The sequence below is a fragment of the Columba livia genome, chromosome 2 (assembly GCF_036013475.1).
Source record: "Columba livia isolate bColLiv1 breed racing homer chromosome 2, bColLiv1.pat.W.v2, whole genome shotgun sequence".
Classification (NCBI taxonomy): domain Eukaryota; kingdom Metazoa; phylum Chordata; class Aves; order Columbiformes; family Columbidae; genus Columba; species Columba livia.
The window spans coordinates 12,080,725-12,105,759 of record NC_088603.1 but is presented as its reverse complement, the minus strand read 5'-3'; the positions used below and the strand labels follow the sequence as shown (position 1 = coordinate 12,105,759).

General features: G+C 41.1%; 1 protein-coding gene and 1 long non-coding RNA gene across 4 annotated transcripts in view; one reads left to right on the top strand and one right to left on the bottom strand.

Annotated features, from left to right (window-relative positions):
* Nucleotides 1-785: 785 nt before the first annotated feature.
* Nucleotides 786-5,320, bottom strand: LOC135578402 (uncharacterized). Its single transcript, XR_010469934.1, has 2 exons — nucleotides 4,282-5,320; nucleotides 786-3,672 (listed from the first exon to the last, which is right to left on the bottom strand). It is a non-coding gene; the product is annotated as an uncharacterized LOC135578402 (long non-coding RNA).
* Nucleotides 5,321-5,336: 16 nt separating this feature from the next.
* The window catches only part of LARP4B (La ribonucleoprotein 4B), a 57,196-nt gene continuing 37,497 nt past the window's right edge, over nucleotides 5,337-25,035 (top strand). Inside the window, exons 1-2 of one of the 3 annotated variants that reach the window (XM_065050497.1) lie at nucleotides 5,337-5,810; nucleotides 24,301-24,435. In XM_065050497.1, coding sequence (XP_064906569.1) covers nucleotides 24,355-24,435 — 81 coding nt within the window. In that variant the 5' untranslated portion in view covers nucleotides 5,337-5,810; nucleotides 24,301-24,354. Of the gene's footprint in view, nucleotides 5,811-5,994; nucleotides 6,173-24,300; nucleotides 24,436-25,035 lie in introns of those variants that run through there. The other 2 variants (XM_065050499.1, XM_065050496.1) reach the window with 2 other exon arrangements.

The window sequence follows — 25,035 nt, the reverse complement described above, 5'->3', positions numbered from 1 at the left end:
TCTGTCATGATGGGCAGATCATACTAAAAAGTCTATCTGATGGTAAATTGACTAATGGCCAAACAAAAAGTTAATTTCAGTTGAGGAGTCAATTTAAACAAGGGTGGCACAAATATGTTTCTATAAAGGGTATTTGCTTATTTTTCAATTCTTCAATATTGAAGTTATCATCTTTCAACTTTTTATCCTAGCAACATATGCCTTGTGTAACTAGAAATGTTTGACATCCATAGCTTTGCAAGTCATTCACCTGGTGGGATTAAATTTTTCACGCAATTTTCTTCATAGATCTCCAACATAACTGAGCAGGAGAAAATCAAAATTGCATCCAAAATAAAGAAAAAATAATAATAATAATTAAAAAAAATATCTATGAGAACAAGAGCAGAAGAGACAATTAAAGATGCTCATGTTTGAAATGGGAAGTCTGAGGAATAAAAGTGTATGTTTATATACATATGGTCCCCACTGAATCTTAGTATAGGGCTCAAGAGGACAGAAATACAAACTTAGAATCATTTTTAGAGCGGACACAACTTTTGGACAGGACCAGTTCCAAGACTGAGCTCAAACTTTTTCATGCCTTAGTTTGCTGTCTGTTGATTGGAGATAAATACTAACCTAGTGGTTACAATGATATTTAAAGAATGCTGTGGAGTGCTCAGAAACATACTGATAGAATAACGAACACAAGTACAAAGGCAGAAAACTGCTAACATGTTCACTGCTAAGAAAATCTGAGTTGATTTCAGATCCCTTCAGAAAATTCTCACTCAGCCACAAAATTTCTCCTTGAGGTTTAATTAGCTTTGATGTATAGGTTCAAGCTAAATAACGAATATTGTCACAGATGAACAAAAACTAAACTGAAGACAGTATATTGCTCAAACCTGAAAGGTGGGAGATCTGGTTTCAAGCCCTGGCTCTGCTGCAGAACTGCTACATACTGAGTACGGCCTGTGTACTAGTCAGTTTGATGATAGCGTAAACTCCAATAAATAGGATGGTAATTTTCAGACTTGTGATTATTCCAAATTAACAGCAATTATACTGTTAAACCATCTCTTGAAAGTTTGTAATCAGCTGTTTTTAACAATGGTTTTAATATTCACGGTACCATCTACAGCTTTTTTTTTACAGTTTTTTACACTGCGTTAATGAAATCCAAGGTTTAACAATGGCTGGCACCTGCACCACAACCTTATTTTAAAATGGTCTTTATGTTTTAAAGAAATACAACTAACCTGCCAAAAGGACAAGGCTAGAGGGAAAAATTTGCTAAGTGTGGTTTTGTCTGAACTAGTTCCACGGCGGCACTTCACAACGTTTGTTACCAAACATAGCAGCTGATCCAAGAGAGCCAGGAAGCACACATGTTCATGCTGTCAATCACATGTGTAGGTACTCAGCGCTGCGATCTGTGCATTGGAATATCATTGCAGTCAAACCGAATTTTGGCTCTGGATATAATTAAGAAAGTATCTCACAACAGCCTTGCTACTATGCTATAAATGATTTTTCAACTAGAAAAGAAACAGATCCAAATCATCACGCCTGTTTATAACAAGACTGAATACTCTGCATTTACACTTAGATGTGAAAATGAAGGTTCTGTCATTAAAAATGAAGTAAGAAGAAAAGTTATATTGGCACATATCTCTGGTTACCTCATCTGAATCTGGATCATTCCTACAGTTAGAGATGCATGAGTAACAGGGATCACAGATCTGTGTGATCAGTAATGGACTTTTATCAGTTTACTTGGTAATTATTTTTCACTTAGCTACGAAAGAAGCCTGAACATTTAACTAAACTGTAGGAATCCACATAGAGCTCAGACTCAACTGTAGATATCTGGCATACTCTTTTGGCAGGTAATTAAATTTCTCTTACTTTCTCCTGTCTGTGGAAGCAGTATTTATTTAGTTTCACTTCATCTTTGTCTGCTTTGATTGTCGAGATGGTAGTCTGCTTGGAACAGGGACTGTCTTTTACACAGACAGTCAACTATCTACTTGAGACCTATGAAAGATACCGACACAGAAATAATATATGTTTAAAATGCCACTCAGTGCAATGCAGAATGATTAGTGGATTCTAATTAAGTTGCAGTTTTATGACAGGAACAGCCCATTACATGCAATCATTTATTATCTCACGTTTGAAAAGATGTCTTCCTGCAAAACTGGGTAACAGCATCAGGACTTGTAAAATATTACTTGGCGCACAAGATCTCTCAAACTGCAAAGTACTGAGTGGTTTGTGGGTTTTGGCAAGTGTTCCACATCAGCAATACTTAAATACTGGTGATTCACTAAGTCTTATCCCATAGATCTGCAGGATAAAATATTTTGAGAATGCAACTGCTAGAGTGTGCTATAAAGGAGTGAAAAGAAAAAAACAAAAGAGGGAGTGCAAACCAGGATCTTCCTTACAAAGCAGAAATCTGGTCCTGTTTCACCTTCCAGCAAAAGTTTTTATCATTCTACCCGAGTGTTTCACAAACTTTAATTAATGAATCCTCTATGCTCTCATGAGGAAGGAAATATTATCCTTTGTACTATACTTAGAGGAAATCATAAAGACTGTAAAGCCCAAGCATTCCAGCACATTTTGTGATTTTTAAGGGTTTGCGTTTCTGGTTGCTCAACTCTAGGTTTAGCTTCCAGGAATACTCTATTTTTTTGCAATTCTTCTTCATAATGAGTGATCTTCTTCTGCTGAACTAGGAATCCTGATTTTAAAAAACTTACAAAACATAGTTTTAACAATATATCACTAATATATTTAGAAGTAACTTACATAGTCCCTTCTACAACTGTTTGATCACAGATCAGGAAAGAACCAACTAGTTAGTCTAATCTTGCTTGATTTTTGTGGACTATGAATCCTATTGCTCATGCACATTGTTCCTTCAGACACGCATTCTCTCTCCAGACTGCTGAGTCTGAGATGTATAACAAATCAGAGCTGTTTCTATTAACACACAGCATCCACTGCCAATTTTTAATATTTTACTCATATATGTGCACACATTCCTCAGCTGCCAGCACACCAAGGAAAAATGTCAAACCTCTTTGATCTCAGCAGCGTGCCATTAAGAAATGGAAGCATTCAGCGATTAAGTTCTACATCCCTCACACTGAAAAGAGAATTAGAAGTGGCCCAGGAAAGTAGAAAACTCTTATTGCTTTATGGAAGAAGTGCACTAGTTTGACTGTTACTCAACCACAATAAAACATAACAATAAGGAAATAAAAATCATAAACTTATATATTGCCATGTCTATCAATATATAATGCTTTTATAACATTGGATTTTTAAATAATTTAGTCCCATAGTATTTTTCTCCTTTAGTAACACAGTTAGGGTGATTTGTAAAAAAAGTTCAAAACAGAACCAACACTGTCCATTAAAGAAAAACTCCATATGTACAATGAGACTGTCTCTGTGTGCTGGTCTTGACAGGAATCGGTTGTTTTCTCTCTCACACAGACTCCTTCAGCTGCAGAAAGGGAGAAGATGAACACTGCAAGCACAGCTCCTGAGTTAGTAGCAGGAATGATACGGTGCAGTCTTCTCACTGGTCTGATGTGTCTGGTTTTCTGCCCAGGTGCTGCATGGGGGTACGGCTTGGGGGACACACCTTTTCTTGACAAGAACCATAGTCTGCTGAAGAAGAGTTTGGCATTACAGAACAAAATTATATTGAGCTCCTTTATAAAATAAAAAATAATTAGGAATAGCATTTTTTCACTGTTTTACACTTTTAAGTAATCATTTCTTTATATAGCAGCTGCACGGTGACCACTTAATGGATCAGTCATACTTCCTGAACTTGTTCTGTCCTAAATATTTACACGCAAAGCTAAGTTCTATTCCTTCTTCTAAGCAGGCCCTACCCTAAACATCATCCTTTGCTCAGGACTTCTTCAACTTACAAAGGACAACTTTGTTAGGAAACAATTTACTAAGGAAAACACCACCTTGTTCGGCCAAGAATGAGCACTGAGACACACTTCCCTCAGGTGAACAGTAAAGCTTCACATCTGATAAGGCCGGACCTCATTTCAGGCAGTAGGATACATTTTATTGCCTCTACTAGCTAGGGAACAACACAGCAACCCCCAAAACAGTTCCAAAGGATACTTGGGTGTCCTTAGAACAGGTCTCCTGAGTTAACTGCAGTACTGTCTCTATGGGAATTTCTAGCAGATACCCTGAAGGCAGGAATACGACTCTTACCAGCAAGAATTAAAAGCAGGATCCAGAAGGCCCTACCTGGACTCATTCCTGAGATGCAAAGAGAGGCAGCAATGCTGGTTGTGAGGTGATTCGGTTTTGCCGCGTTCGAGGTGGATGGCAAGCTGAGGACTGGGAACATCCTGGAAAATGATTCGTTCTAGCATTCTTTTCCATTCTGAGAAGAAATCATGTTCTCCATTTGCCAAATTTACTGCAGTCAAAAATAATGATCTGTACTAAAAAAACTACAACTGTTCGACGTGTTTGGTTTTTGGTCAAACAAAAAACCTCTTGAATCTCTTGGAATTCACTGCAGTTTTATAAAACTGAAGATAAGACACTATTTCCTAACTTGGTAAACCGAGTCTGAGAAGTCACTGCAGTCCTACTGAGAGAATGGTCTGCCTTTCATTACCCACATGAAACAGAAGGCTCATTCATGAAACACCCTTCTCCTAAAACCCCACTTATCACCTCCCTTTGAACCCACACCTACTCAGCTTTACTCCACAGAAGCCGCTGTATTAAGAGCTGGAATATTCTGCGTCAGGGTCTGTAATTTGGGACATGCACCTGGATCCTCCCGTGGCTGCTGTGGCAGCGTTTCACAAGGCCACCACACACCCTAGGAAGCGTTCCTTGGGCAGGTATAGTGAGCCGGCCGGGACCGGCTGCTGGGGCCAATTCTGTCCCTTCTCCCCGTGGCCGGGAAACCCCATCCCGGACCCGCAGGGAGGTCTGTCGGGGCGCCTGGGGGAGGCCGGACGCTGCTCCCAGCCACACGGGGACCACCGAGCCGCGAGGTGCCACTTCCCTGTCACCGGGGAAGGGATCGAGGAGAGCGCAGGGCCGCCCCGGCGGGAAGGTTTGCGACAGGCCGGGCCGCCCGGCGCTCGGAGCGGGAGGAGCGGCTGAGGGAAACGCGCCGCCCCGCCGGCAGGGGGCGGAGCCTTTGCAGCGGCTCCGCCCCCCTGGGCGGGGCCATGTCGAGCGCGAGGAGATAAACCGCCCCGGCTGGGCGGGCGGCCCCGGCCCGCCTCCGCGCGCTCATTCAGAGCGGGTGACGTCAGGCTCGTCACGTGCTGCCGCGCGTCACCCCGCGCGCGGGCCCCCTCCGCCAATCCGCGGGCGCTGGTGTCGGCCGAGAGCGCCGCGCCGCGCGGCGTCGCCGGCCAATCCCTTCCGCCGGTGGAGGAGGGACTTCCGCCGGGAGCCGGAAGCGGGTCTCTCATGCGAGCGGGTGGTTGAGTCTCGGCTCGGAGACGTTTCGGGCCCCGGAGCCGCCGCCGCCGCCTCCTGCTCCTCCGCGCCGCTCTCCCGCCGTGCTGCTGCCGCCTGCTCCTCCTCCCGGCCCCCGCCCCGCTCTCCGCTCTCCTCCTACTGGCATCTGGCGGCGGCGAGGCCCCGGCGGCGGCGGCGGCGGCGCAGCGAGAGGCCCCGGCGGTAGCGGAGAGGCCGGCAGGAGCGAGAGGCCCCGGCGCCGACGGACACCGACCCACCCCCTGCCCGCCCGTCGTTTCCCCGTCGAGGCCCGGCCTGAGGGCGGCGGCGGCTGCCGGTGACAGGTGAGTGTGAGGGGCCGCCCGGGCCCGCGCCCTCTCGGCGGCGGCGCCCCGTCGGGCCGCTCCCCTCCCCCCGTCTCCCGGCGCGGGAGGCGATGGCGGAGCCGGAGGGCAGGAGACGCCCGTCCGCTCCGCCACCCGCCACCCCCCTCGCACCGGGGAGGCGGCCGGAGCCGCCATCTTCCCACCCGAGGCGGTTCCCGGGGGAGCGGCAGGAGGGAGGAGGAGGGATCCCGGCTCGGGGCCTCCATGGTGGCGGGGTAGGGCGAGTCGCCGGGCTGGGCCGCCGGGGCCGCTCCCGCACTGCGGCCTCCCGGAGCAGCGCCGGCCGCCCCGGCCCCGAGCGGTGTCTGGGCAGCGACCGGGTGAGCTTTGCCCCCCGCGCCGGTCGGCGTTGCCGGGGTTCTCCCCGCGGGTGCGATCGGCAGGGGAGGGGAGAGCGGGGCGGGGGCAGCACGGGCCTGGCGGTGCCTCAGGCTGCGCCCTCGGCGGGGGGGACCGCGACCCGTTCCGGGAGCCGGCCCGGAGCGCCGGGCGGGCGCGGGCAGCAGCAGCCGGTGGGCGCGGGCAGCCGCGGGTCCGCGTCTGCAGCCCGTGCGGGGCCGGTGCGGGGACCGGCTGCACTCGCAGGTTGGGGCAGCAAGACTCGCACAAGCAGCCGCCGTGTGAACTAGGTTTTTCTGGAAGGATTTCATTGTCGTTGGGCCTTTGCTGGCTGCTTCAGCCGAGTTGTTTTCACTCTCAATTTCAGTTTGTGCAGATGTTCCAAATTGCTACGTAGCTTTGTCCACAGTTTAAACAGATGTGTGCTTGCCAAACAATGTTGTACAAGATTCCTGTGTGGCAGATAAGTATAATTATTTTTATTCTGCAGGTAAGGGAATTGAGGCGAAGTGGTTAAGACTTGCCTGTGGCCACAGAGAGAGCTGGTTTCAAAACCACTGTTTAAACTTGGGTCACGGTTGGGGTAAAACCATGGGAATTCTGGCTTCCGATTCTGCGTCTTGCCTCTGCCCTAGTTTTGTGGGCCTCTGTCTGAATATTTAGTAAAATTGGAGTAGGAATCTTAAGTACCACTTCAGGATCGTTATGGAAAGGCTTTAACTTTTCATGTGGTTTAAGTTTCATGTCAAACTTACCTGGTTTTTAAGGATTGGATAAATTTTCAAAGGTCAAAGCTTGTCGTGTTCTTTTTTTAAACTTGCTGGGATTTCACAACTCCAGGATTTTGATTCTGATCTGTTAAGTTTTTATCAGTTGAACTTTCACTTGTTTCCTGCTGACTTGTAAGCATTTCTTCAAGTTAATTCTTGAGATATGAAGCTAATCAGCTTAATCACTCTAGCTGTTAGAAGAACATTGATTTAAAAAGAAAAAAATTTATTATTATATTTTTGTGGGAAGTGAAAGGGAAGAGAAAACTAGGGTGAGGCCTGATAAAGCACATACAGAAAACTGTTTATTTTATATGAAATGTCTACAGGAAACTTTATTCTTCTAGGTGTGTTGCCATTTAGATGCATATACTATTTATATGGAAGCCAAAATAACTCTTATGTTTAATTGGTCTTACATTTTGAGAAAAAACAAACCTTATTGAGACTGAAATAAAAGGTTTGCATAAATAAATTAGTAGAAAACATTTGACCTTTTGGATGTTCCTAAATAAGTGATTGTATATTTTCATGGTATATAATTGGGCCTTTAACTGCACTCAGTGTTCTAGGTTAGATTGAGCTGTTTCCCTTGTAATTCTGTTCTGTTTTTTCAAGTGTTTACACGTAAATGCCTTAAGGGAAGAAAAGTGTTAGAGCAAGTGTGTTCTGCCTTGGTTGCTTTTTATGGCTCACTCTAATGCAAATGCACACATGGAAAGGTATGGATGACTGATAGGTACATATAGATAGGTAGATATAGATATAGTTTACATATGTTGCTGGAACTTAAGACTGCTTTGGTACAGAGCAAGATGCAAGATCTGGACTTGGAGGCAATTGTGGGGATATTGGGATTTGGAGGTTGTTTTATTTTGCCGAGACATGTGGTAGCCATGTAGGCAACTTCTGGCTCTGACATTTTACTTCATTAGAGTGAAATTAACTACTTTGTTTATTTTCCTGAAATGCAAAATAAATAGTTAGGTTTGTCTAATCTACATGTTCTGTGGAGATGTGTTGCTGCGTCTCTTATTAAGTCTCATATCTGGCAGTGGCTTTGGCTTTAAATCAGTTGTTGAGCTTAATTGGCATGGTAATATAAACTCTTTGTTAAATATTTATTACATTGCCTCACAAAATGCACACGCTAGACACGGAAAAGGCATGTTTCTGGCCATGGTGCATGACAAATCTAAAGTGACAGCTGAAAGGTAGCAAGAAGGGAGTTATAAAGAACAAAGTAATTAGGTGTGGATGTGTTTCATCAGTTTAATTTTTATAAGCTAGATGGCTTTTTGGCCCTTCATGCTATTAATGTTTAATTCCATGGTGCCTTTGTATATTAATCAGACATTCACATTCTCGTAATTTAACAGGTGAGGTACACAAATAGGCACGTAGAGCACTTGCCTTATCTTTTCTTGTGCCTGTGTTGGAAGGAGCAGGTTTTGTCAAGGGCAGTGGCCTTATTGATCTTGTGGAAGAAGAGTGTTCTTGTCTGGGAGATGCTCCGTGAAGGAAGGTGCAAAGGTGACTGCAGGGGTAGCTGACAAATGCAGCGGCCAGGAGGCTGTGGCTGGCACAGAAGAAGGCAAAAGAGACCAGAGGAAGAAAGCAAAGAAACATTTTCAAGTCTGGAGGATATCAAGCTTTGGGAGTGGGATTTTGTGTCTGTGTGTGTGTGTACATGCACACGTGAGGAACTGTTGTGTGATGTAAATGTTGTAAAAATGGGGTTTATGTAGCGTTCTGTCCTTTTAAGTATTTATTAGCAAAATGACATTTTTAGACAACAGATTTATGTAACTCTTAGAACTGTGGAAAACAGTCTTTGGCAGCATTTATTCCTGTCTGTAGTCAGTGATATTAAGTTAAGTGTTGCCAGCCTCTTGTATTTGCATTCAGAATGGGCACACAGGTGGGAGCAGGAAAAAGGAAGGATGTTACAAAATAGGATGTTGTAAGGAAGAAAATTAACTCCTCCCCCTGAAGTTTTGTAAGAGGCAATAGAATGTGGAGAACTGTTTAGAAGATGAGTGAAAACTACTCCTGTGGTAAAGGCCTCAGGAAGGTATTTGGACAACATTGTTCCCGAAGCAAAGCATATGCATGCTGAATCAAATACTATCATTTTAGTGCGTATGAAACAAGATCTAGACAAGTGGATCTTACCACATAAGCTATTAAATTACGAAGGGAAAGTGATATAAAACGTAAACTTTGAAATAATTCTATTTTTATGTGATACCTCAAAAAGGAGAAAGCATGCACATACACAGACACCCTCTTCCCCCCTGAACTGTTAATATGCTTCATCAAAGGTACCAGTTGAAAATGTTAATACAGTTGTAAGCGAATGCTTAGCGAAGTTCTCTTTTCCTATGTATTCACTCGTCTGCGTTAAACTCAAGGCGAGCTAGTGTCATAAGAGTCAAGCAGGAAAACAGAATACCTCTGGAGCACTTTGTCAGAATATTAAACCTGGTGATAACTCACCTGGTCAGTAAAAATAATTTGGTGTTGTAAATACTAGATAATTGAAAAAGGCTTATTGCTATTCTAATGATCTATTTCTTTTTCTTAAGGATATGCTGGCTTTGACTAGCTCACAATAAAAATTATCTAAAATCAGAAAGTTTGAGGAACTTGTTAGAAATGGAAGACTACAAGTTGATTTCTGTATCGCCCATTCATTTAACTTAATCTAACCAAGTTCCACAAAATAGCGCAAGAGAGAAACAAATTCTATTAATTGGTTCATAACTGATATTTCTTAAGTTTTGGTGATGTGATGGAGGCAAGGATTTATAATATTTTTAATTGGTCTTTCTGTTTGTATGTTGTTGTTATGTACCTTTTCTAAAGGGTGGGTGCCCTCCCCTCTGTAAGGGAGCAGGTGCCACAGTGTAATACCTGCAGACAACAGAGGTGCTCTGGAGTACTTAAATAAGGTGTGACTGTAATACAGCATAATTGTGCGATTAGGATGGCCATGGTAGTGTTCATTCTGTGATGTGTGCTGCTGCAGGTATTTGGTGTCTGGCTATGTGTTTCAGGAACAGCAATTAACTCCAAAATTGGAAGTCTGACAGGGGTAACTAATATGTGGCTAGCTACTTGGCTTGGAACATTGTTGAGAATTGGGGGAACGCTGTTTTGACGCCCTGATGAATCACCAATTTCTTTGAGCCTTAATCTTTTCGAACACTCGTTTACCATGGAGGGCTGGGCTATGCATATTCTGGATCCTGTCAGTCCAGCTCCTTAATAGGTAGTTGAATGATGTAATACAAAAGGAATCATTCGTTCATAAGCTGAATGGATTGCTGCCTCTGCACTTCCAGCAGCTCTGTTGTTATTCGCATAAGGCTGTTGGCACATAAGGAACTGGTGTCCCTGAGAGTGTGTCCTACAGTGAAGGTTTGTTCTGGATTGCCCCTGTGGCCATCTGGAGTTGATAGGCAGCTGCACTTCTGTGTATGTGGATTTAAGGTTGTAGTAGCTATACACAACTTTTAGTTCTGTACCATTGCACCTATAGATTCATAGAAACAGAGATGCCTATAGATACCTGTAGACATCTGTCTGGCATGGTAGCTTATGATCAATTAGAGCCAGAATTGCTATATCTGTTGGGGGCTCCTTCCTAAAATGCCTGTATTGCTTTCAGTATTGAAAATAGCAAACACTGGCAATACAGATTTTAGAAATTACACCTTCAGATGCAATCAGTAGTTCACATGGGTCTTGTTCAAGAATATATCAAGTTTGGGTGTAGTTGTAAAACATAGTTATTTTGTGTAAGTCTTACACTGGCCATTTTGCAAGACTAAATACTGTATCACTGCATATTGCTTTTAGATTTCCTGTGTTTTCTTGTACAAATAGAAGAAGGGTATTTTCCCTTTGCTTTAGATCAATTCTTCCTCAAGTTCATACTGGCTCTGCCCTGCTACCTTCTGGAAATAAGCAACAATTATGAATATTAGTTGTTTATTCATGGTATTTTAAGGCAGGCTATCATCTCTAATGGTAATGGACTTACAAACTTACTTTAAAAAACTGTAAATTTATCCATTGAAGTGTTTCTCTGTATTTCTTGGCAGACCTAACATTCTGCAGCCTGTTTTCAAGTGTTTTGTAATTATAGGATGCCAGTGATCTGACAGGGAATCTTGAGAAACAAAATATTAGTTAAATAGGAATTATGTTGAGGGAAAAAATATTTAACCATTTGATAAATCTCACTTGCTGGAAGCTTAATGGAATGCTTCAGAAGCTTTACAGTGAAGTCTCCTGGCAGCTTTATGGTTTTGTTTTTGGTCAGTGTTGGTATCCATAAGCATATTTTCACAGGTTGTGATGGTGTTGCAGGTTGCCCCACAGCAGAGTCTGACTGTTGGTCAAACAAGGAACTGATGAATCAACAGGCCAATGTAGTTTGCTTTTTCATATGCTCAAATGTTTTCGTGTATCCTGTGGTTTCTGATTCTCATTCTAATAATTAGAAAAATAGGGCAAAATCGAAGAATGCGTCGGGTCACAGTTAGTTGAAGTGCTGAGGACCAAAGCTTATGAGAAGCTATGTGCACGTGCAGAATTTACAATCTTATCTCAGTTACTTTCCCATTCAGTGTTGTTGCTGGCTGACAGATAGGGATGGAAAATGGTCAACATGTTGCTGTTTAAAGCAGCAAGGCAAACAATTCGGGCAAAATATCATTGCCAGCATTGTCATGTCTCGAAGACCTTGGATTTGTATTGCTGTTCCTGTTTAAAGCTTGTCCAATTCTTGATAATAGATGTCTAAAAGGCTTGTATTATAAAGAAGGGACCCTTTTTTTATGAACATGTTGCAGCTTAACTTATAATCTATTTTATTATTATTATAATTTTCTGTTTCTTAACTTACATTGTATATTTTACCTGCCTGGATTCCATCTATCAGTAGAATTTTTAGGAGGGTCTGTGCCCAGTTACTTTGGCTTTCAAGGAAGAATTGTTGTCCTTAAATCCAAGCTTAAATATTGGAACAGTCCATCCTTTAACAGTGAGTCAAAACCTGAATTACCTGTACTTTTGATTACAGGGATACTCTGAAAAGGTGGGGTGCTCTGTGAACAAATGTGCACCCTGTGAGTGATAGTCTTCCATACAGCGTTTTAAAAGTAAGCAGGAGTTGCTTCTGATTTCACTGGACTTTGTAATGGAGGCTGGCGGCTTTTTAAAAAGAGGAAGCAATACTAAAATGACTGGATGATTTGGGTTAAATTCTATTTTTGGCAAAGAGGTTAATGAAATAATCATTGGCAAAAAAAAATTGGTTTCCTTTCCTTATTACGAAACCTTAAAGTTAAATGACGCTTCTTCTGTAAGAAGTTTAATTTCACTTTAGATTTGGTCCTGAACATGTTTCAAAACTTAAAGTATTTTAGGTAAATGTATGCTTTTCACGTCATCTGAGGTAAAATAAAAGGACCGAAAATGAAACCCCAAGTTCATCCTAGCCTGTTTGTTTTGCAGAACAATAGTAATATAGTCTCTGTGGAGTCAAGGATTATTGTATAAATTTGTGTTGGAAGGACTCTTGTCACTGTACCTTTTCATTTATTGCTGTAATTATAGACATCTTATTTGATTCTCACCTGGACTTTACATTGGTGTAGGGCCTTTTTTCTCTTGCTTGTCTCAGACCTGTTGTGACCGAAGGTGTTGTCCAGCAGCACTGAACAGCTGTCCCATCAGTCTGCACCAAATCTTCCCAGAATTCTAGTTCTGCTTGTGTTTGCATTTGAGAACCTTGGTGTAAGATTTCTGCTTCTCCGAGTTATTGTGTGGTCTGATAATGTCGCAAATTGGCTTTGAAGCTATGTGTGTGTCTTAAAGAATAATTCAAAGCACTAAATATAAAGTGTCCTAGAAGTTCCTAATACAGTTTTTTACCTCCTCTTGCTTAAGCACAGTATTAATTGCATTCTTGAAACGTGGGATCCAAATAACAGGCATATTCTATTATGATAAGCCTATTAAGACCTGTTAAAGAACGTCAGACTTCTAACCTTACCCTCAGAACTGCCCTAAATATTAACCTTACAGCTTCAAGTGATGTTTTTTGTCTTGTCTTTCATCATAAAACACTGCATTCTCTTCTGCTGCATTTTTCTGAAGAGGGTGTTGTCTGTGGAATTTTGGCCCACAGAGCTGGGGTAGTTATTTCCTTGGCTTTTGTGAACTGTAGTGCCTGGAGTCCCAGGAGCATCGTCAGTGTGCATTGGCCTTTTTCTGGTTAGCGAGGAGTGGAGTGTGCAGAAAACTTACAGATGGTACTGGTAAATCAGAAGGAGGAACAGTCACTAATTGAAACAAGGAAGCTGTTGTTAGCAGTATTGCTAAACTCATGCTTTTCATGCACAAACTTTAACTCGTTCCCTCTAAGCAAGTGCTAAAGCTGCTGGTACTTTGTCATGTGTTGTATCTTTTGAAGACTTGGTGTTTCTTTGAGGAATTGGGAAAGGCCAAATAGGCCATCACTTGCTGCATCTTAGCTTTAAAAATTTGAAGCAGATAGTAAAATACTGTAGAACTTGCAGTTGTCTTGTGAAATAAACATCATTTATAAAATGGCAGGTCTGTTTGCTGTAGGACTGGCATGCTAAGATGCTGATAAACCCATTAGCCAGCAAAGTTCAGTATCTTTGCTAGTTTTCACTCCAAGTCAGGTATCAGTTTGAGGTATCAGAATGAAATCTGCTTCTTATGATAGAAGTGCAACAGTTTCTTTAACCTTCACTTCTCTGAGTTCTCAGCATACTTAATTGTTGCTTCCTTCAGCAGTGCAATAGGAAGATAAATCTGACTCCCCTTCAATGGATACTTTAAAGCAGGGGTGTCGAACTCTTTTTCACTGGGGGCCACATCAGCCTTGCAGTTGCCTTTACAGGGCCAAATGTCATTTTAGGAGTAGATTAATGTAACTATTCCTACATTTAAACAGTCCTAAAATGACATTTGGCTCTTTGAAGGTAACTGCGAGGCTGATGTGGCCCCCGGTGAAAATGTTTGACACCCCTGTTTTAAAGAAAAGCAAACCCTGAAGAAACCCTTGGTTAAATGGGAGCAAGCCAGCCATGTGTGGAGGGAAGGGGAACAAGGAAAATATATTATGCAAGATATTATCCTTGCATAATAATTCCTCATGTGTGCATGAGTTCAGAGAAGATGTGATAGAGTGAGACAGACTTAGTATCTAGAGTGCCAAAATAAACTCACCTGCTGGAAATAAGGTGTGTGTCAAAAGGGCGAACTGTAGTTATAGGAAAAAATAACTGAGAAGTCTTTCACATGGCTTTTTCTGATGGCTGTGCTAATGTCTTCATGTGGTGTCTTGGTTGACTATGGGAAGAAGTAATATAGGCTGAAGATTATGTGGAAGTTTTTGAAAAGTTTCCCTTATTTTAAATAAATCAGAATTTATGTTACCAACTACTGTTCTGAAAAGTCTATTGAAAAATAGTACAGACATGATCAATATTTTGTGAAATCCATAGTCATTAGTACTAATAAGTATCGCCCCCTGCCCCATCTACTCCAGGACAAGTTTTAATCTGCCTTCCAATTCGGTTTACTGCTTCTAGTCAATTGTGTCTTGGTCTTCAGCTTTCTGTGTGTACAGAGGTGTTGTGCAATTGTTAACTTGTGTGGGCAGTGCAGACAAGCAATATGGATGATGATGAATTAGGTAAAGTTATGCATTTGATGGTGCTAAACTTTTGAAATGGATTTTTGTAGTGAATTCCTAATGTTTGGATTCAGTGAAAAATTAATTTATGCATCAGTGATCAGTATTTGACATTAAATATTGGTATTACATTAAAAGCCTGGAACAGTCTCCCAACTAATTTGTAAGTGTAAAGATACCTGAAGTTATTGATAAGCTTTGACTTTCAGAGAATAATTCAATTAGCCTCTAAAAGATCACACTAAGGTGTCTAGAGTGAATATTTGTGTAGTTTGTAGATAATTTTAGCAGTTAAAATGATGTATAGTAGTAAAAATGCCAACACTTTTATCTGCATTACCTCAACTTTGATTTGTATTTGCAGATCAGAACCCCACTGCACTGCACACTGTGCAAGCAGAGACTGTTGCCTTGTAGCTTAGTCAAGTGTAACAGGTAAATACAGGTGGATGGAAGTGTTACAAGAAATTAGTATGAGCGGAGGGTTAGTATAGTATATGCCTGTACTCTAATGAAAACCTCATCAGGTTTTTTTAAATTCACTGATTTTAAAAAAATCTTGCAGAAGGAGTGAGCTTCCACCACGTTCTACCGTTTGTTAATGCATGGTAGGCAAAATTTCTTTTATTTTTTTTAATATTTGGCCACTGCTTAGGCTGGCTGTTGTTAGAAGATTATGTGCAAAGTTGGTCTCCCTCTACAGCTGGGCATGTTTAACATCTGTAGCCTGTATTACACAGCCTGGAGGCAGGAGCAGGTGTGCTCAGCTGTGCAGGGTGTGAGGTCTGGGATGTGAAGCTTGTCCTTCTGTAGATAATTGGACACCTGGTTGCCCTGTGTCCAGCCTTGATGGGTGTTCGTTTTTCAATGCAAAAGAGCAGTGGTTTGCATTGACCTGTTCTTTCAGTCTTTGATTCAGTACAGGCATTCTGCTGGGATTTCTCTTGTAAAAGTCCTGTAAGTCTGTTACTATCTTCTCTTTTGTTATTTCCTTCTCTCTTTTGCAGTAGGAGTTACCTGTGATGTTTTGTAGGCATGAGTGACAGCAGTAGAGTGATGTGGACTTGACCTGTTGAGTTTCACTCACAACTGCGGTGCTGGGTTTGCACTATGCTGCTGCTGCTGGTTTCCTAGAGAACAAGAAGGAAGATTAATGGCATCAGTTGTTCAGCTTGGGTCCTCTCTCCTCGACTACTCTTCCAGTGGTCCCAGAAGTAAAGTGTGTGTGCAAGCAACTACTGTGTAGCTCTCTGATTAACTGTTTGGAGAAAAGGGGGATTGTTCAAATTTATTCCAATTCTGTTCTTGCTGTTGATGTTTTCTGTTATGGAAAAATAGACAACTGGGCTGGGAGGTAGGGAGGAGGTTAAATGCTCATGAGCTTAACTGAGGGCAAGTGTTGGAATATTTTAGTGCAAAATCATCATACTTTGAGGTACTTGCCCAATGTACTTTAGTGGCAAATTCCTAATCTCTTTCCTGAGAAAGTCTTTTTTCCTCCAGTGTGAGATGCTTTCTGCCTTTTGTATGCCTTGGTAGTTAATGTAGAATTTGTGGTTCTACACTCAACTAGATAAAACAACTTCTCAAGAGAGTAGGGGGCTGTGGAGAATTATGGTTGTAGATTGTCATGGTTTGGCTGAGCTGCTAACAACTTTAACTCTGCCACTTGAGGGCTTGTTCAGATAATGCAGAAATGATTTATTTTAATTAACAGTTTGGTACTTTTTGAAATCATAATCTGATGAAAGAATATCTTATCTGTCGTGGTAGTTATAATAGAAATTAAATATGTGTCTTTATGGATAACCTGCAGGGTGTGTGCTATTAGTCCACTTACAGTGAAGAAAACAAGCTTGTGGCTTTGTCATGTATGTGCTACATGTAACAACCCCTGTCAATTAATGAGTTGGGTTTCCTAATGGTATGTGCTTCAGCCTGCAGTCAGAAGAGTGCTGCTTCAGGTTTGAAAGCTGAGAAGCCGTAAGCAAACTGCAAACTGCTCATGACCCAATCACACTTGTCTTCAAGGCACGTGATACTCTTATCAAGCACAAAAATTTCTTCCCAGTGGGTTATTCCTGTCTTGGTAGGCACTCGTGGCATTCATTTTTTTTTTTAGATTATATGCTGTTAAACATCTGGTGCATTGCATTACTGAGGAGGATGTGATCCACAGGCTTAGTCTGTTTCTTGAATGATGTTTGAGTGTGCATCAGATGGTACCTGTGTGTAAAACTTGTCATCTTGGTGTGCAAGAGGACTGTGGAAATTCTGTGTGACACCTTTGCATATAGTGAAAAGATTTCCTTTTATTTTAAGCATATATATTTAAAATACAATTCATAAAAGGCTAGACTTAAAGAAAATCAGGATTATTTGTTGGTAGGGGTCATCCTGTTATCTTCTATGTACTATCACAGATCTTTTTTTCCTGTTGTTTGAGATTGGGTGAGTGAATAAGGATGTAACTTTACGCCCTTCCCATTTTTCTTGCTCTTGACTGAAAGACTTTTCTTCGTATGCCTTTGTACAGAGTGCTTATCATTTACAACTATCAGGTTTCCTTGGTATTTTACCACCTTTGTTTACTAACTTGTTGTATCTCTTGGACAACTAATTATTCTAACGATCTGAATTTCTAGACTTAAGGAGTAATCAGTTCTGGTGTGTGGTTCTATCGTGCGGGTTTGTGTGTGAGTTGGAAAGCTCCGTAAATGATGGAGTTGCAAATTGCTTGTGAAACCCTAGTGCAGAAATGTTTTGTAGATCTTTAAATAAGAAAATGCAGTGTTCTGTTGAAACAGCAAGGCTTGCTGTTTCTCTTGAAATCTCAGCCATTCTTAGAGGAGATGTTATGTTTGAAGAGATAATTAATAGAATTGCTGAACAGTTTTGGATGCTATCAACCTTAAAAAAATTTTTTTAAACCCTGTGAAGTAGATGCAGCAGCAGCTCTAAACTATTTGAGCTGCTGTTATGTATTGCAGAAGGTTGAAAACATACAGCGCTAAGGTTTAGGTGGTCTTCTGTCACAGTGCGTTTCTTGCTAACACCCAGTTGCTATGTGGGTTTTTTAATGCCTTGCACCTGCCACGTGTCCAGTTACAGATTCACTCCGTGTGCTTGTGTCCATGTTCCTCTTAAGAACCAAAAGGTTGCGTTGTGCTTGGTGCTGCCAGGGGGGATTCCCAGGCAATAAGTAATTTTTTTGGAGGAAGGAAAACTGAAACAAATCTGGAGCTTCTCAAAATCTGACTTATCAGCCGCCGTGCTGACACGTACACTGGGTGCATGTACATTTTGAAACCTTCAGCTGTCAGATTTGGATAAATGTCTGGGTCAGGCAAAGCCCCAGAAGTGAAATGCTCAACTTTTCACCCAAACGTTTAGCTCATTAGCAGCCGAACAAATTTGGAGCCTTGTGATGATTTTTGAAATAGTACTTTATTCAATATTTAACTTATGTAGACACATATGGTGACTGTTTATGTCTCGTCAGCTTTTCAGTTGTGTAATACCAAGTTTACAACTGACTTAGGCATGATGATGGTTGCAGAGATTGCTACTGACAAATGTGCTTCTGGGGGTTGTTAGATTTTTCGTTTGCAGCTATTTTGTCCACGGTGGTAATGTAACCACTTCACGGTGTATTTTCTTTTAAATAATGTTGTCCTTTGAATGACAGATCTCTTGTCACATCTGCTGTGTAACAAGAATTATTTCCTGCTTTGAAAGGAAAGATGGAAACCCCTGAATTCTGTCACAGGCTTTCTGTATCAGAATGATACAGCTTTGTAGGGTTATTCATCTACAGAATGGTATCATGGGCCCTATGTAGTGGGATGATGGTTCAACTCTTAGATGAACAGCTGAAATATTTTCTTGAAAGTCTTTGAAAATAACCATGTGATTGAAATTGCAAGCTCCAGTTTGTATCACTGCTAATAATGCGAAGACAGAGGGAAGCTTGCAGTCTTTCAGGATCAGGATTCGTAATTTTTCTTGATGATACTTAACTCTCCTGTGTCTGAGTGAGTAGCTTTACCTGGACTGAGAACATTATTAATTCTTGACATATTACATATGCTTGGGGTATTCAAAGCACTTGTAAAAGTAATAAAGGTGAACTTCATTTAGACAGGAGTTGGTGCATTAAATGAATAGCATAGTTTTGGAAGAGGCATCTGTTTTTTTTCTCATGTCAAGTATGTGATGTATTCAGCAGATGAGAAAACTCGTCCAAGCTGAAGCTAGTGGTAGCTCTCATTACTTCTGCTGTGGTGTTGTGATCCTCATGGATACATAAGGGCATGAAAGATGGTGAGAAAGTATGTTATCTTGGAGAGCAGAAAGTTTCTGGCCTGCAACTGGAAGTTTGTTGTGAACCTTAAGTTAAGCAGTGAACCTCTGTTTTGAAAACATTTCAGGCTTTGCCATGTTACTGGAAGTATATTTCTGTATTAGCCTTGTGAAAAGTTTGTCTTAATCTATGTTTAAAGTTTCTAAAATGTTTGCTAGGAAGAGTTCTGCACAAAGCCACACTCACATCTATTTTTGTTTGTGCTTGCTGGAAGAGCAATGAAAAGACCTTTTATTCTAGTAAGCTTTTTGTTTTATGGTGTTGCTGTTTGCAGTGTGAAAGTTAGTTGTCAGCACTTGCATTTGTAAATCTCTTTTTAAGGGCTGATTACTCTGGGCTGAAAGTTGGCAGGCAAGATCTCAGCCCTAGAGCATTGTTTGGGGTTTTGCATGTTTTTAAATAACAGATCTGACTGGTTTGATTGAGAGAACACATGCTGCTACTCATAATCTTGTAACTCTAGACAGCAAAATAGACTGCATAAAAGCACGCTTTGAATATGAATTAGAAAAATTAGAGACTGTGTAATGAAAGCAGAGGTAGGAGAATTGGGGGCTACACTTGAGGGAGGTTTGGGGGGGCTGGCAGGGCATTCGTGGTTTTTGTTGGCTGTGTGACAATCAAGTAGATGTCTCTTCCCAGCTGTTTGCATGGTTGTGGTGTATGTGGATGCAGTGTGTACATGAATACATTCAGATGGTTGAATGTTCACTCTGCCGGTACTAGAAAATACCTGAACCTGAACTAAAATGCAGTGTAAAGGTTACCCTGGCGTTGGCACCACAATAACACACGTGTGGCTTTCGCATGAGAATGGTCCCAGCTCTGCCTGGCTTGGCAGCCATGCAAGTGTGATTGTGTGCACTTATCCGTATACTCATCCCGTGGACATTGCTGGGTTGTATCTGGTAATGATGGAATTCTCATAATGAGATGCATTTGAAAATATTTGCTAATAGAGCCATGTTGTCAACTTTATTTTTTTTAAAAAAAAAGGAAACAACAACCAACAGCTTTTTATATGTGAAGGTGGTTGTGGATGTTGCAGAAGAAAACCAGTAGGCTGAAATACTTGCTGCCTGTGTCGCTTGGCCAGGTGGTCTCAGTCCATTCCAAAAATATTCTTGTCATTCCTCAGATGGCCAAGTGCCCACAAGGACAGATAAGTACAGGTAGGAGGAAAGAACTGCTGCCTGCATTGTCCTTGTTCTAATGAGAAAATTACTCTTCCCATGGAAATTACTAATTTAGTGGGCTGAGCCATGTGTTATAGTTTTGGGGACAGTAAGGACTTCATGGTTGCATTCGGCACTGTTTCTAAAGAAACATGTTTTTACCTGTATTTTAAACTTCTGGGGGTTAAGCATTGTGCCTACATACAAATCAAGTTCAATCTGCTTTTAATAAGCCTCAGTAAAATACGTCCAGTGTCTCTGGCATCAGGTAGTTCTGGAAATAACTATTTGCATGTCTTGAGAGTAACTTTGCTCTGACATGATATATCTGAAGTTGTTCAACTCGACTAATTACTCTGTCATGACCAAATGGTGAGCAAGAAGGAAAAGTAAAGATTTACTATATGTATTTATAAAATTGATATTAGATTTAATATTAGAAATTTCTCATTCTAAATTAAGTCATGAAGGCAGGCCATTCTATAGACTGTATTACCAGACATGATTTGTGGAAAACATGGATTTTTTGTGTGTGTGTGTGAATCTGCTTGCTATAGACTAGAAATAATACTTAAAAGCTTGCTGAAGAGATTGTGTGCCTTCAGAGGTCTGTCTTGTGGTTTTTGTTTTGTTAAATTTGAATGAAAAAGATTGCAGTCTGCTTCTGATAGCTCAATGTTCTGCCACAGGTATGGCTGTCTCTATCCCAAACAGGTCTGCCAGCTTGCATTTTTTTCTCCTGAATGTCTCCTACTTATTGCAGCGGCATGTATTTATGCAAAGATAAGGCTTACCAATCAGCAATGTCCTGTCTTTTCAAGTGGTGAGCAAGTTAACTCTTCAATGGGATGATAGTCTTTATTGCTGCATTAAAAAGCCATATTTAACTCGCTGATTTGACTATTAAAAGAGGATGAACTGTTTTCCAAACTGTCAATCCTCATCTGTAGTTACTAGCACTACCAGATGCTGATTGTGGTTCCTCTGAATAAGCTTGTGTGTGAAGATATGCATCAATACCATTGAAAAGCATGCTAAAACACATCCTGTGAAAAGCCTTTAAGGTTTTGTGGTCTTTATTGTTTCTCTCTCTCTGAAGTAACGTGGCTTTTTCCATGAACGCTGAATTCTCTGACATGGTAGTAGTGGAATCCTCGTGTCACACAGGTTCCATGCTTGAGGAGACTGGTAAGTGGCAACTCCGTGCTGGAAAAGCTGATGGCACTAACTTTCCAGAACAGCCCCGCATATGAAGTCATTTTGAAGTATATTGCAACAGATGAGATTTTGCAGCAAAGCATTTGATGCCCTGTGGGCTTGTACCAGCGTGATGCACTAAGTGAAGGAGGTTGCGAAGGGAACTCCTGCATTTGGGGTCTTTCACTATGGCTTACCTGATAATTGTTTGTTGTTAGAAGTGTGGAACTTAGAAGACAGGTTGAATGTTCTCTTTAAACAGATTATAGTAGTATTTTACTTGCTTTGAGAGCCAATTTGGTCCTTAGTGATCAAAATGCAACTTAAATATATGGGTTTGGCACTGTTGTTATTAAAAATAATTAGTTCACAGGGTGAGTGGATTACAACAAATCTGTGTAGGTAATGAGAATATTAGTCTGAGTAATCCAAACAAGGTTACCTAGAGCTTCAATCTAGACATAGCCTGTGATAAGCATCTTGTGTAATCTCATCTAAAGGACTTGTGAAAAGCAGTAGAATGATGTGCTGCTCTGATTGCTGGTGCCTTGCCCAAGGAATTTCAAGCTGCAATGTGCATGTTGCAGTCATGTTATCTATCAGGTTGGCTAACAACTTGTCCTCAGCCAAAATTAATGATTTAGCTGAATATTTGGTGTGCGATGGCCAGTCAGCAAGTGCTTTAAAGGACATATGTCGTGGAACTTTACTCTTGCTAAACTCACATGATCTTAGTTGTTTTCCTTCTACAGTCCATAGAATTACACAGTACTGGTGCTAATACTATGTAACTGAGGAAGGAAGAGATTGCAGCGTGGCTGGGGACAGACTGATCCTAGAAGGGAGTGGGAATGTGTGAGATAAGCAGGTGACAGGGATGCAGAGAAGTCCCTCAGCATTGATTTGGGGATCCAGATGCGGAGTAGATAACATCATTGCTGACAGAAACACATTTGTCTTTCTGTAAAGTAGACTTCACTTTGTAAATCTGGAATAATGTCGTGCTCAAGGTTAGTGTGAACAGCAGTGAAGATTATATACGGAGAACACAAAATGTGTAACAAGTAGTGTGCTCTCTTTAGAAAGTTATTAATCCACAGTTTTAAAAGGCTAAAACCAATTTCTGTAAAGAATAGTTATCAGAAGCATTCTCCAAAAAGCTTAGACACCTTCTGCAGCGTTAATGTGTACGCAGATTCCCATGCGTGGGTTTGACAACCCGAGTCAAGCTATTTAATACTTGCTTTTGAAAAATTGCTTTCATCCTAAGGATGGCTTTTGGTTATTTTATAAAATACAAACATTCTGAATCAACTCCAGACTTTCTGCCATGTGGACTGTGTGTGTGTTCATGTGTGTAACACTGTATGTGAGAAACAGTATAATTTTTTTACTTTTTGAGTGTGGTGTTTTTGTTGTGGGGTTTTTTGTTTGTTTGGGGTTTTTTGTTGTGGTTTGGGCTTTTGTTTTTGGTTTTTTGTGTGTGTTTGGTGGGGTTTTTTTGGTCAGTGTTGTTTCTCCCTTAGTTTCTATTCCAAGATCAGAGTCAAGGGGTTAGGAAAAAAACTTCTGGGAATGTAACAGTGACACATTGTACATGTTTCTTTCAAAAACATGTTTTTCATGCTGACTTGCTTATCACTTCGTGCTATTGATGTGTCTACTGTTCATCTAAGCTGAAAACTTCATCCTGTCAGGGATATCAGTATATTTGTTTCTTTAACTGATATGCAAAGTATCTTCTGTGTAATCTCATAATACGGATGTTTGAATCATTTCATAGGTGGATGTCATTTTTAACTTGAAAATTTTGGGATGTATTCAATAAGTTACAAAAGGATTCTGCTTTTGTCCATTTCAAAATCTAGTGTAGAGGAGATTCTGTGGAAGGCCACAAGGCCTTGGTCTGAAAGAAACACTTTTAAACGTCAGTATTTTGGAGTCAAGATACTTCAGCAGTATAAGCTCCTTTTGGGGTATGGGATATGGGATCACACTGGTAGCTTCCATGTGCTGCAAGTACTTTTTTTTCCCCTTCACCCTGAAGTTTGGTGTCACCAACTTTTGAGGGTAAGAAATTTCTTTCACACATTGTTACAGATGAAGTAGTGGAATTTTTGAGCAAATAAGTAACTCAAAAAGTATGGTACAACTTTCTCATAGTCCTTTTAGAAGTATTTTAAAAATGACCCTGATTTTACGTACTGATATTTACTTGCTGAGACATCATGCTTTAAATGAGATTTTTCTGTGTGTTGTTTTTTAAGACTAGGTGATTTTTTAAAACCACAGTATTAAATAATAGCCTCAAATTTCAAAGCAGAGTTGCTGTCAGACTTTCAACTCTACTCAGTTTTATAGTTGCCTAATCAAATAAAATAACATTTTAGGATGATGGAGCAGAACAAGTTGTTGAGTGTTACTGATCTAGCAGAACTGTTGTAACAGCTGCTTAAAATTTGTGTTACAAAGATTAAGTGATTGTGAGAGTAGTTGTAGAAGACAAAGGTTGGTTTGTGACTAAATGATACTTAATAAGTGAAGTCTGCCAGGTGGTGTGAAGAAGCTGTGGTTTGAAAACCAATCTGGATAATGAAGGTGAGAGTCAAGTGAAACTTTCCCAGTGGAATTTCCCTGCCCGTGCTGTGCCAGGTGTTCACCTGCACTCCCGCTCAGCTGGTGACAGGAGCTGAGCTCCATCCTTCCCTTGAGCCAGAACGATCTCCCTGAGCGCCCAACGCTGGCCCTGTGGTGTGGAGGCTCCTTGGGCCTTTGGTTTGAACCAGCATGGCTGGAACGGCTGGGAGTTCTCCAGAATTTCCAGCAACCGCTTACAGAATCTTTTGTCTTTCTATTTCCGCAGCTTACAAAGGTGACCAGTAAAGTTCTCTCTGAGCAGCCAAAAAGCAGACAGCTCATGACTTCTGATCAGGACACTAAAGTTGTGGCTGAACCGCAGGTGCAGCAAGTACAAGAAGTTAAAGACGGTTCTCATCTAGTAAGTATTATAAGTACATACTCCCCTGGTATAAATGTTGCATGAAACATCTTTTTTATTATGTTGTAATCAAAATTGTATCTCGGAACACTTGGAAGACAGTTGCTGACAGCATTGTAACATAAAATGCTAGAACAGAGCTGTTGAAGGTAGCTGATTCTCCATACTGAATAGGAGCCTCAGCTGAACTTCCCTTCAGCCCTAGAGGGAATTCAAATAAACTGTGAATTACAACAGTTTGTACTCATTTAGGATACAGAGCTCTTTAGCCTGTGCAGGAATTGAATTGCCAATCTTAAGTTCTAGTTCACACATTAACATGTGACGAAAATACAGGAAATGCACTTGGAATGTATCTAACTGAAAAAAGTACAAACCCATACAAGTAGGAAATTGCATTCTGTAACAGGAATTTTGCTCAGTCAGTTCTGCCAAATGGCCCGTGCTGCTGCTTCCGTGCGGAATCCAGTAAGTTGCTTTATGGGATGCTTTTGGCAGATCATACAGCAGATAGTACTGTGTGTATACATGTTGCAGTAAACTTTACCTATGTCTTCAAGAAGACTGAATACTTGATTTCTGTGTGAGCTCTGCTCATAA